The 13,908-nt window shown below is 36.1% G+C and overlaps 1 protein-coding gene across 5 annotated transcripts in view; it reads right to left on the bottom strand.

Annotated features, from left to right (window-relative positions):
• FER (FER tyrosine kinase) overlaps window positions 1-13,908 on the bottom strand; it is a 284,636-nt gene that overhangs the window by 170,180 nt on the left and 100,548 nt on the right. For all 5 annotated transcript variants that reach the window (XM_043975821.1, XM_043975819.1, XM_043975820.1 and 2 more), the window contains one exon: window positions 5,243-5,432. In XM_043975821.1, the coding sequence (XP_043831756.1) occupies window positions 5,243-5,432 (190 nt within the window). The remainder of the gene's footprint in view (window positions 1-5,242; window positions 5,433-13,908) is intronic.

Genomic DNA, 13,908 nt, shown 5'->3' on the forward strand with positions numbered 1-13,908 from the left:
CTTCACCATGTCATTAACCTACTCAATCAATTGCACTGCCTCCTCATTGCCTCCAAGATCAAAAATAAACATTTGTTTAGTTTTTAAAACCTTTCATAACCTGGCCCCAACATATTTTTCCAGTCTCAGACATTATTCTACTTCCTGCAATCCAATCAAATTTACCTATTCTCTAATCCTCAAATATGACACTCCTCTTATATATGTGACTTTGCAATGGCTGTTACTGATGAATATGATACATGCCTTATTGATGTCCATATCACTGAATCTCCTTTTTTAAGATACATCTAAAGAATCACCTTCTATATATGGAGTTTTTCTTGAGTGTCCCCAACTCCTACTGCTCTCTCACTTTCAAACTACATAGTATTTCATTACTTAGTATTTATTTGTATTTATTCTCTCTATATTTCTATACATGTACTGATTGCCTCTCCCATCACACTGGAAGTTCCTTGCCCATATGGATTACTTTATTCAATGTGTCTGTATTACCAAATACAGTATCTGCTTTCACTAACTGAAAGATTTAGATGATAAAGGAATCTTAGAGGTCATATAGGTCAACTTCCTCATTTTTAGATATCAAGTGACCTGTTCAAAATAATACAAACCTTTACATGGCAGGGTTGGAATTCCAACCAACCTGTGACTCAAAATCCAATCCAGTGAAAAAGTAAACAAAAATACTTTTCACTCATATGTGAAAGATCAGTAGCTAAAAGTCTGATTAGCATTTTGAAAATGGAAAATATTTTCATAAAAGGTATTTACATAATTATATCTTGCTTTTTAAAAATGAGGGGTTTGGGGGGGGGGCAATGAGGGTGAAGTGACTTGCCCAGGGTCACACAACTAGTAAGTGTCAAGTGTCTGAGGCCGGATTTGAACTCAGGTACTCCTGAACCCAGGGCTGGTGCTTTATCCACTATACCACCTAGCTGCCCCTGTTGGTTTGTTTTTTTTTTATTTTCCCTTCTGTCATTTAGTGTCACATACAAGTAACTTTTTTCAATACTTTACAGATTATAATAATACAACATAGGAGACTTTAAAGAATTAATAAAGTCCTAAAATGAGTTAAAGTAGAATGTGGCCACAACCATGACAGTGCTAAAAGTTTCCAAATTCTCCTTAAATATGTATATAAAAATTATCGTATACTGCTAAACTCATGAAACAAATTAAATAACCCCTGTAGATATAATGTCTTGGAATATTTTTTCTTCAAATGTGTAAAAGCATTTTTAAAATTCTGAAGAGCTTGTAGGATTTAAAAGGATTTACCTTGAAAATTCTCCTTTCTCTTAAAAACATGACTATAATAACATACACATATTTTACTTATTCTTTAAACATTTTAAATCAATGCAAAGTTTACAAATTATGTTCATAATGCCAACAAAGGAATTATGGTTCTCTCAAAAACCAGGGTTAGAGCAACAAAATAGAAAATATATCTCTCACAATTTACTCACAATGCCAATAAAACTGACAATCTAAATGAAAAGGATGAATATTTACAGAAAGATAAAATGCCCATATTAACAGAACAAGAAATAGAGGGCTTAAATAACCCAATTTAGAAAAATAAATTGCACATGCCATAAATGAACTCACAAGGAAAATACACTCCAAGACTATAAGTATTTACAAATGAATTATACTAGGCATTATTAGTTTTTTTTTAAAAAAACAGAAACACCAAATCCCTTCTATGATGCAAATAAAGTATTTACAATTAACAAAGGAGAGTAAAAATTATAAAAAGAAAACTGTAGGCCCATATTCCTAAAGAATATTGATGCAAAAAATTTAAATAAAACATGCAAGGAGACTACAGCAACATATCACAAAGCTGAAACACTATGACTATACTGTATTCATATAGGAATGCTCAGCTTGTTCAATATTACAGTAACTATAAATATAATTGACTATATTAATAGAAAGAACAATAAAAATAATATTATGTCAATAGATATAGGAAAAGCCTTTGACAAGATACAATAATCATTCCTGTTGAGAGGAAGAGAAAGAGAAGATAGAGAAAACAGGGATAAATGAATTCTTTCCTTCATATAATAAGTAATATCTACCAAATACAAGAACTAATAACTAGAGGCCTTTCTAATAGTTAAAGGGTAAAGTAAAGATTTCTGTTATCACCATTGCTATTCAATATAGTATAAGAAAAGGGAAGTCAAGATGTCAGAGCACTAAGAAGCACTATAATAAGTTTTACCTCCACCCCTGCAAACAGATCTGGAAAATATGCCAACTTGAATCTTACTAGGGAAATACAATAAAAAAAAATCACAGCACAGTGAGTTATTTTTCCATCCAAGTTTCACATAGGGGGACAGAAAGGCTGGCACTCAGCAAAGAGCATCGTAGTCCCTAAGGAAAGGCTGTGAATTTTTAAAAGGGCTTTCAGACCTATACCATGACACTCCTAGACCCATACTGAGGTATTACATCAAGGACACATAGGAGCTAGCAGCTTTAACAATGATCATTTTGATACCTCTACTCAAATTAATCAGCATTTATTCAGTTTATTGTGATTTGATGGGTATCAATGATTATATTAATGAATTAAGCTGAATAGAATTAAGTTTTAGTTGAGGCTATTAAGATAAAAGTTATGAATGACTGATTAATCCACCATGTATTGATGATTATATTAACTGTATTTGACTTATCAGCTAGAGTCATACTGTTAGAAATGTTACATTTTTAAGGGGCAGCTAGATGGCACAGTGTTTAAAGCACTGGCTCTGGATTAAGACCTGAGTTCAAATTTGAGCTCAGACACTTGACACTTACTAGCTGTGACCCTGGGCAAGTCACTTAACCCTGAGGAGGAGGAGGAGGAGGAGGAGGAGGAGGAGGAGGAGAAGAAGAAGAAGAGAAATGTTACATTTTTAACATTTCTTGTTACATTTCTAATAAGAATGTAAATGCTGCAATAACTTTCCCCACTCCACCTCACCTTCCCCCCCACACACACACACGCACACTCTGTAACGTCCATTTGCTGGTGCAATATCTCCTCAGCCCTATGAATCACTACTGTCCACTTCTTAGTGACCTTAGTTTCAAACCCACAACTTCCTTGAACCCTAGGATACTGTTGGTCAAACATTAGTCTTTTATGACTTGTGGAAGGCCCTGTGATACTGTTGAAAGAGTCTTATAATCTTTGGAAAGCCCCTGCTGAGATGACCTGGAGTTGCTGACCTGTGGAAGGTCTCATGAAAGGTCTACTGACAAAGTGGTTATGACTGATGAACATTTCCCTTAGCCAACCATAATACTGCTCCATTTTGGAATTGACCAATCAATGCACTGTAATGCCTCATTCTATTTTCAATGATCTTTCAAATTGTAGAAATATTCCCTCAAAACGAAGCAGAGGATACATAACTGTAGAGGTAAATATGAGATCCAATTTCTTAGAGACTACCAGTTTCCCTAATAAATTGAATCTGCTCAGGGTGCTTCAGTATTCTTTTGTTGCACACTGGAATTCTGGGATCATGCTTTGTTGTTTTCTACCCAATCTGAATCACAGATCATGAAGAAATGAGCAGAGACATGTTCCTGCTTCCTCTTCCCTCAGCAGTCTCAGGACTTATGTGGTAAAACCATGAAAAGCACAAGTTCAAAAGCAAGCAGCAGCTATGTGGCTCAGATCCCAGGAATAGAGCAGAGTATTAGATCTAGACTCTCGCCCCATCTGAAGCCTACAAAGGAATAAATAACCAGGACAGTAATCCTAGATCTTAAAAGGGGAGCTTGCAGTTCTGTCACTCTGAACCAGCAGAGTTAGGTGACAGTCAGAGTCCAGCAGCAATCTATTGTTCCTCAGACCCAAACCAAGGTCAAAGTCGGCGCTCAGATTTTTTTTTTTTTTGGTAGGGGGTGGGGTAGGGGGAGAATTGGTGAAGAAACTGCAAATTGATCAATGGAATAAATTAGAAACATGATACATAGAAGTAAATGAGTACAGTAGCCTAGTGTTTGTTTGATAAATCCAAAGATCTTAGCTATCAGGGAAAGAGCTCACTATTCAACAGAAACTTGGGAAAATTGAAAGCAGTCAGGCCAAAACTAGTTATAAATCAATATCTCATACCATATGCCAAGACAACCTCCAAATGGGTGTATGACTTAAACATAAAGGATGATATTACAAAAACATTAGAGGAACAAGGAAGAAATTATTTGTCAAATGTATAGATAAAGGAAGAGTTCATGACCAAAAAAGGGATGGGTCAGAAAATGTAAAATGCACAATTTTGATTATGTAAAATGAAAAAGATTTTGAACAAGCAAATACAATTCAGCTAAAATTAGAAAAGAAAAAGGCAAATGGAAAAAAAATATTTGTGTCAAGTTTCTCAGAAAAGGTTTCAAATAACAACAATCTTGTAAATCCACTTTGAATCCACTTTGAAAGTCTTAAGAACTCTGATCAAGACAAATGACCAACGACAATTCCAAAGGACCCATGATGAAAGTCTACTTACCTCCTAATAGAGGTATGATGGATTCAGAGTACAGACTGAACTGTTTTTAGTTGGGGCTGGGAGGGGATTTGTTTTGTCTTGGTTTTTTGGACAGGGCTAATGGGCTAATTTGTTTTCCTTTACTATACATCTTTAACACTTACAAAGTTTTTGTCTTTGTAAGAGAAAACATCACTGTAAAACGATGCAAATATATGTAAAACAATTGCCTAAACATCAGTTCCAGTATTGCCAATTAAAGTTATTTTTATATTAATTATCTCATAGTTCACAGAAAAAGTGAAGGAAATCAAGGCAGGAAAATGTAAGTATGAAATATGCATTGAGAAGTAGTATGACTGACTGGATAGAGAGCCAGCTTCAGAACCAGAAAGATCTACATTCAGTTCCTGCCTCCTACACATGCTATAGCTGTGTGACTCTGGACAAATCTCTTCACATTTCAGGGCTCTAGGCAAACTTCTAAGGAAGTGAGTTGCAGAGAAAATGACAACCTGCAATGGTAGAAGAAGACTTCCTTATCTGGGCATTCCTTACACCAATAAAATCATAGCTCTAATATTCAGTTTTACATTAAGCTTTATTTTGCAAAACATACATATTCTAGCATAGTTACATTAACAAACATTAATTGATATATTAACACCCCCTCCCTTAGCAATTGCCTTCTCTGCTTCTACTAGTGCAAACCACTGATGACTTACCATAGATGTAACTGATCGAGCATCTTCTTCATAATTGAAGACGGGAGGTGGCTCTTTTCCATCATTCTCTTGTACTTTTTGTTCTAGTAGTTCTTTCTGGGCTGTGAGCTTGGCCTCAGCACATCTTAACTGCTGGACTGACTGCTTTAGCTCTTCTAGTGCCTGTTTTTGGCTCAGCAGAAGCACAATACTAAAAGAGAGCAAATGAAACACAAATGATTTCAAAACAATTATTCTGAAGAGTATAGCCATGCCACAGATAAATAGGAAAAAATCTTTATAAATCATAGAGCTTTAAGAAGTAATCAGGAGGCATGTATGTATTAAGCAACTACTATGTGCTAGGTTCTGAAAATGCAAACAAAAGATTTAAAACAATCCTTAAAAGAAGCATACATTCTAAGGGAGAAGATTCAAGTCACATGTGTGTGTATGTACACACATACATACATGCATATACATATATATGATATAGAGAATAAATATAAAAGAAAATCAATGCAAATTAATACAAAGTAGTTAGGAACTATATAAGGTAGTTTGAGAGGAAACTAGCAAGAAGGAAAAGCTTCAGATATATGGTGGTACCCAAGCTGTGTCCTAAAGGAAGAGAGTCATGTGGAAGAGGATGGACATTCTTTCTAGGTATGGGGGGATAACAAAATACAAAGACAAAGAGACAGGAGATAGACTGTCTCCTCTGAGAAACAGAGGTTGTCAGTTTGCTTGAATCACTAAGAAAGGAGGAAAAATGTGCAACTGAAAATGAAAGGGTTGGCTGAAGCCAGGTAACAAAGTACATTAAAAGCTAAATGGAGGGTTTTATATTCAACCCTATTGGTGTTTATAGAGTAGAGAAGTGGCATGGTCATATCTGTGCATAAGAAAAATCACTCTGAGGGAGAGAGAGAGACCTTTTAGGGCACAATAATCTAAGCAAGAGGAGATAGGGGGGAGGGGTGCAGCTAGGTGGCACAGTGGATAAAGCACCAGTCCTGGATTCAGGAGGACCTGAGTTCAAATCCAGCCTCAGACACTTGACACTTACTAGCTGTGTGACCCTAGGCAAGTCACTTAACCCTCATTGCCCCATCAAAAAAAAAAAAAAAAAGAGGAGATTAGGGCCTAAACCAAGGTGGTAGTTCTGTGATTGGAGAGAATAGGTTGAATTCAAGTTATGTTGAAGAGGCAGAAATTTAGCAAATAATTAGATATGTGGGGTGAGGAAAAATGAGGCATCCAGAATAAATCAGGTTATAAACACAGGAAATGGGGAAAATGGTAGGAAGTTGGGAAAAGAGGTCAGTTTGAGGGGAAAGATAATGAATTTTATTTTAGACATGATGAGGTTGAGATGTCTCTTGGATATTCAGTTTAAAATTTCCAACAGGCAATTGGTGTGGCAAACCTGAAATTCAATGAATATACTGGGGCTGGATATAAAGATCTGAAAGTCATCTGCATAAACATAATAATGAAATCCAAGAGAAATGATTAGATCAAAAACAAGATTGGCTGTGATGTAATGATGTTCCTTTAAATATCTAAACTAGAAGAGGAAGGGGCTTTGAAATCAGCTGAGAATTAATTAAAAAGAAATTTAAAGCTCTTGTATATATATTCAACCCATAAATTCTTCTAATCATTGACATAAACCATCCCTTGAACCATGGATCCCTGCTAGCTATCACCCCAAATCTTTTCTCCTTGAAAAAGTCATCTACAATCAGTGGCTCTTCATCTCTCACATAGACTTTCAAATGGCTCCTAACTGCTCCTCTGCCTAAAGTTTCTCCCCAACTATCCTCCACACACCAAAGGAGTTTTCCTAAAATGCAAGTCTGGCTATGTCCCTGTCTTCTCAATAAATTCCAAAGGCTCCCTCTTGCCGGTAAGATCTGTGGGACTTTATTGTGATTTGGGGACCCTGATTTTGGGCTGAGATTAAAAAGCTTTAGGCCCTCAGGGTTTTTCTCTTTGTAAGCAGACATGCCCCTCCCCCTCTGCTTCAGCCAAACTGAGAAGACCCATGAGCCTTAGGGGACGCTGGCCAGGGTGGACAGCTGGGGAAGCCTCAGCTCCCTCCTCCCTGAGGGGATCTACCGGGAGATCCTGGGTAGCCCCGGCAGCGGCCCCTGGCATGGCCTGTGCAGAGGTCCCGGGCGCGCAGCAGGGGGCACGGCCCCTCGTGCCCTGGGTATGGTACACACAGCCCCTCCACCCCCTCCGGGCTGCAGTGTTAGGGCAGCTAGTGAATTAGCTTGGCCTGTGCGGGGGCACAGGGAGCCAAAGTTTGAGGGGAGAGAAGGTTAATAAATAGAGAAGCTGAGAGGTCAATGAGAAAGGAAGCGCTACAGTACAGAAAGGGGGTTTGATAAGGAGAATAAGGCTACTTACAGAGAGGGAAGTAAGGAGGAACTAGAAAAAGGTCAGTCAGTACAGAGGATGCTAGCTAAGGAGACCCAGGGGCAAGAAAGACACACCAGAAGGTGGTATAATTTTGCATTTCTTTCCCCTTATCTTTTATATTGATTTTTATAAATAAACTCTGCTTTGATTATTTAATTAAGAGGCATTTGCTTATCAATTTTGGGAGGAGGAGTGTGGGAAATTTTTAAAGGGCCCTAACTGACTGGTTTAGGCAATTAATAACGGTCAGATAGCCAGCCAGTCAAAAGTCCACAGATCAGGACCAAGTAAGTTAAAATATTTTAACATTTGAATGGCGACCTTGGCAGGACTTACATGGCGAAATTATAATTTTTCTTTTATTTATAATTTTTCATATAAGTACAATTATATAATTTTCAGATTAGAATAGTTAATAATTTTTTTACAGGTCAAATATAAACTCCTCTGTTTGACATTTAAAGCCCTTCACAGCCTGGTCCCAACCAACTTTTCAGACTTTCTCATAACTATACTGCCCTTCCTGCACCTATTTTTCAGCCAAATGGACCTTTTCATTATTATTCATAGTCATACAAAAAAAACCCTAAAATATTCAGATATAAATAGGAAATTAAGGTATAGTACCACCCAGGAAAGGAAAAAAGAATAGACTTAGACTGAAAACTTTAAGCTGAGTTGAAATCAAGGACAACTCAGTTTTGGTTTTGTTCTTATACTATGTATCATTGATATTTTCACAGAGACAAAGGTGACTGCTTCTGAAAAATATTTATCTTCATTGACTGTTACGACTTTTTAAAAAAATAATAAACATTTGGGAGCAGCTAGGTGGCACAGTTGATAAAGCACTAGCCCTGGATTCAGGAGGAACTGAGTTCAAATCCAGCCTCAGACACTTGCCACTTACAAGCTGTGTGACCCTGGGCAAGTCACTTAACCCTCACGGCCCCGCAAAAAAAAAAGAAAAAAGAAAAGAAAAGAAAAGAAAGAAAAAATAATAACATTTTTATTTATAGTTTTGAGTTCCAATTTTTATCCCTCCTTCCCTCTCTTCTTCCCACTCCCTGAGGCAGTAAGCAATCAGATACGGGTTATACATGTGCAATTATGTAAAACATTACCACATTAATCATTTTGTACAAGAAAATTTGAATAAAAGGGAAAAAAGAAAGAGTAAAAAATAGCATGCTTCAGTCTTTCAATATCAGTTCTTTCTTTGGAAGTGGATAGTATATTTTATCAATAGTCCTTTGGGATTGTCTTAGATCATTGTATTGTTGAGAATAATTAAGTCATTCACAGTTCATCAAACAATATTGCTGTCTCTGCACAATGTTCTCTTGGTTCTGTCACTTCACTATATATCAGTTCATACAAGTCTTTCTAGGCTTTTCTGAAATCATCCTGCTTGTCATTTCTTATACCACAATAATATTCCATCACCATCATATACCACAGCTTGTTTAGCCATTCCCCAATTGATGGGCATTCCTTTGATTTCCAATTCTTAGCCACCACAAAAAGAGCTGCTATAAATATTTTTGTACAAATAACTCTTTTTGTCTTTTGGGGGATGTTATGACTTTTTTATTATTATATTAGGCATCTTTCAGTTTCAATAAAGTATATTTTTAATTTTAATTTTTTTTTTTTTAGTGAGGCAATTGGGGCCAAGTGACCCGCCCAGGGTCACACAGCCAGCAAGTGTTATGTGTCTGAGGCCGGACCCGAACTCAGGTACCCCTGACTCCAGGGCCGGCGCTCCATCCACTGTGCCACCCAGCTGCCCCTAAAGTATATTTTTATAAAAGAATTTGTGGGGCAGCTAGGTGGAGCAGTGGATAGAGCACCAGCCCTGGAGTCAGTCTGGCCTCAGATACTTAACACTTACTAGCTGTGTGACCCTGGGCAAGTCACTTAACCCCAATTGCCTCACCAAAAAAAAAAAAAAAAAGGAGGGAGAATTTGCCTTCTTTACAAGCTACACTGTCCAACTTAATGGTACAAGAAAATTATTATTTTCAACTCCATCCTATCTCCCAGGATTTATAAGAAGGTAGTTATCAAAAAACTAATGAGTCATATACAATCACAGTGTTTTTACTAATATTTTGAGTTGAGTGCAAAAAAAATCTTTGTACAGTTATTAAGTAAAATTTAAACTATTTCATTTCATCTTATATCCTTTTTGTTATTTTTATATTTTAACAAAGTGTATATCATTGTTGTAGCATATATTTTATATAAAATATGTAAATCTATATGCAAATATTTATACATATACACATTACATATTTACATAAATAGAGGTACAGATATTAGGGGTGCATGATGAAAAATGTCCTACTAATAGCAGTGTGAGATCAAAAAAGTTTGGATGCCACTATTCTAGAAGCTTCCTAATAATAACAGATTCTAAAATTTTGCCAGAAATCAAAGTCAAGCTCAGTGATCTACAATTTAAAGATTCCATCCTCTTCTAATTTTTGAAAATGAAGACATTTGCCCTTCTCTAGTCTTGTGACATCCCTTTCCTGATACAGCTATATAAAAGGTTTTGGGTTTTGTTTTGTTCTTTTGTTAACTGTTGAATGACTTAAAAGTGTATCATCATGTTTTATCAAACCACAACTAAAAAGGGATGGCTCTGAGTCAGTACATATATATGAAATATCCTCTATTTCTTTTTTTTTTCTTTTTTTGGCGGGGCAATGGGGGTTAAGTGACTTGCCCAGGGTCACACATCTAGTAAGTGTCAAGTGTCTGAGGCCGGATTTGAACTCAGGTACTCCTGAATCCAGGGCCGGTGCTTTATCCACTGTGCCACCTAGCCCCCCCAAAGTATCCTCTATTTCTAAATAGAACTTCATGAAGTTTCACTTTCGCCTTTGAATCCTTAGTACTTGGCTCAGTGCTTAATGAATTTAAATGATTAATTGATCCTCCTTGGCCCTGGATTCTATCTTCTAAATTTTATCTTTAAAAATTTAAGTTGAATGGTGAGTATTCACATCATTCTCTTCAGGAAGATGGGAATGGAGAGCTAGAAATGGAGTAATTAAAGCAGCATATGAATGCTTCCTCAGAGATGTACTATCTATGTGATCCTAAGCTATTCACTTAACCTTTCTTCCCCTTAGGTCATTCATCTGTAAAATGGAGGCAATAATAACACTTACTTCACAGGGTTTTATGAGGCTCAAATAATGTGATACATGTAAAGTGCATTATTGGGGCAGCTAGGTGGCACAGTGCCCTGGATTCAGGAGGACCTGAGTTCAAATCCAGCCTCAGACACTTAACTAGCTGTGTGACCCTGGGCAAGTCACTTAACCCCAATTGCCTCACCAAAAAAAAAAAGTGCATTATAAAATATAAAAAGTGAAATTATGAACATGAATACCATTTTTCTTCCTCATTGGAGTTGTTTCTTTTTCTGTTTTCTTAATTTCATTCTTTACTGCTTTTTATCTGTCTTGTGCTACTTTACCTGAAGAATTTTGGACCATGAGATCCTACCTATCATTCCTGTGCATCCCTTAAAATCTGCTCATATAAAATACAGGGTACATGTGAGAAGAAGATTTTAATGCTAGGAATGTAATAACTATGAGACTGTATTTCAAAAATAGATGTCATATCTCTACATATTCATACACACACACACAGCCTGTATTCAGGTTTAAGTAGGCTGTAGCATATTTCCAATGATAATCTAAGCATAAGAATTGGTGTAAGGAATATTATCAAGGAAATATATGATGATAAAAGGAAATGAGATGTCCAACAAAATGACCCACTGACTAGAAATAGCTAAACAAACTAAGGAACATGAATAATTTACTATCACTTTGTCATAAAAAAGGATAAACATAAAGAACTCAGAGAAACATGGTAAGACTATATGAACTGTTGGAGAATAAAATAAGCATAATAAATCAAAACAAACATCTACTACAATGTAAACAAAGAATAAAACAAACTGAATACTGTATAATTATCATGACCAAAGTTAGCTACAAAAGAGAGATGAAGAAATCCTCCTTCTTCCCTACATATGAGAGGTTATAGGATTATAAGTGTGGAGTGTTACATATACTATCACACATGGTTAATATGTTCATGTGTTGTTGAATTGGTTTTTTTTAATAATCTTTGTTACGAGAGAAGATTTACTGTGTAGAGGAAATGGACAAAAATATATTTAGAGACAGTTTATTTTAAAGTAAAAGGCATAAACAAACATTTTTAAAAGCTGAGTCAGAAGTTGTGTCTAAGTCCAGTTGCCCTCAATCATCTGAAAATAGTAAGAAATATGCCAAAATAAAAAAATTAAAAGAATTGATCCAAAAATTCTAGAGAGCAATTTGGAACTATTCCCAAAGGGCTTTAAAATGCTGCATACCCTTTGACCCAGCGATACCACTTCTAAATCAGTATGCCAAAGAAAGAGGTAGGTGGGATGGAGGGAAGACATTTGTACCCATGTACAAAAGTATTTATAGAAGCTCTTTTTTGTGGTGGAAAAGATTCAAAACTGAAGGGATGTCATCAATTGGTAAATGACTGAACAAGCTATTGTATATGATTGTGATGGAATACTATTGTGCTATAAGAAATGACGAGGGCAGCTAGGCGGCGCAGTGGATAAAGCAATGGCCCTGGATTCAGGAGGACCTGAGTTCAAATCCAGCCTCAGACACTACTCAACACTTACTAGCTGTGTGACCCTGAGCAAGTCACTTAACCCTCATTGTCCTACAAAAAAAGAAAAAAGAAATGATGAGCACGATCCACATTCAGAGAAAAAACTATGGAGTCTGAATGCAAATCAAAGCATACTATTTTCACTTTTTTTGTTTTTTCTTTCTCATGGTTTTTCCCATTTGTTCTGGTTCTTCTTTTACAACATGACTAATGAGAAAATATGTTTAACATTGTAACTGTGAGAAAATAATTATTAATAATCAATTTCTCGAAGGACCCAGGGATCAGTTCTTTCTCTCCCCTCCCCACCCCCCCCACCCCCACACAGAAAGTGAGTTCTACCTGAGACAGTTCATCAAATCTCATCTGGGATAAACCCAAGAGGAAAAAAGGAAGGAATTCTTTAGTCTAGACAGCTAAAGGACACATGGGATTAAAACACACCTAGATAACAGACTTTGCCCTGCGGGAGGAAGCTTAACATTACTTCCCCTACTCTATGTCATCCCTAAAGTTCATTATAATACAGACCATCTTCAAGTCATATCAACCAAGAGATTTGAATAAGGCTAACCAATGTTGAAAACTATCTTTACATGTAATTGGAAAAAAATAAAATACTATTAAGTGGGGGAAATAAAAAAACAAAAAAATTTAAAAGAAAAGAAATGAGAAGCAGGATACTCTAAGAAAAATCTGGAAATACTTATATGAACTGATGCAAAGTAAAATGAGCAGAACCAGATCACTGTACACAGTAACAGAAATACTATATATTCATCTGCGAATGACTTAGTTAATCTCAGCAATTCAGAGATGTCAGATAATTATGATGAAAAATACTATCTACTTCCAGAGAAAGAACTGATAGAATTTAAACTCAGATGAAAGCATACTTTTTTAAACTTTAATTTTTTTTGGGGGGGGGGGGTTCTGTTTTCTTTCATAATATAGCCAACATGGAATATGCTTTGCATGACAGTATATATATAAAATCTATATCAAATTGCTTGCCTTCTCAAGGAGAGGTAAGAGAAAGGAGGGAGAGAATTTGGAACTCAAAAATTTTTTTTAATCATAAAAGTATTTTATTATTTTCCAGTTACATGTAAAGATAGTTTTCAACATTTGTTTGCATAAGACTTTCAGTTCCAAATTTTTCTCCCTCCCTCCTTTCCCTCCCCCCTCCCCAAGACAGAAAGCAATCTGACATAGATTATATATGTACAATCACATTAAACATATTTCTGCATTAGTCATACTGTGAAGAATCAGAAAAAAAGGGAAAAACCTAAAAAAAAAAAAGTAGAAACAGTATATGCATTCAAAATCCACAGTTCTTTTTTCTGGATGTGGAGAACATTTTCCAATCATGAGTCCTTTGGATTTGTCTTGGATCACTGTATTGCTGAGAAGAGTTAAGTCTATACCAGCTGATCATCACACGATGTTGCTGTTATTCTGTACAATGTTCTCCTGGTTCTGCTCACTTCACTCAGCATCAGTCCACTTAAGTCTTTCCAGGTTTTTCTGAAATCTGCCCACTC

Source organism: Dromiciops gliroides, chromosome 1 (assembly GCF_019393635.1).
Source record: "Dromiciops gliroides isolate mDroGli1 chromosome 1, mDroGli1.pri, whole genome shotgun sequence".
In the NCBI taxonomy this organism is placed as follows: Eukaryota; Metazoa; Chordata; class Mammalia; order Microbiotheria; family Microbiotheriidae; genus Dromiciops; species Dromiciops gliroides.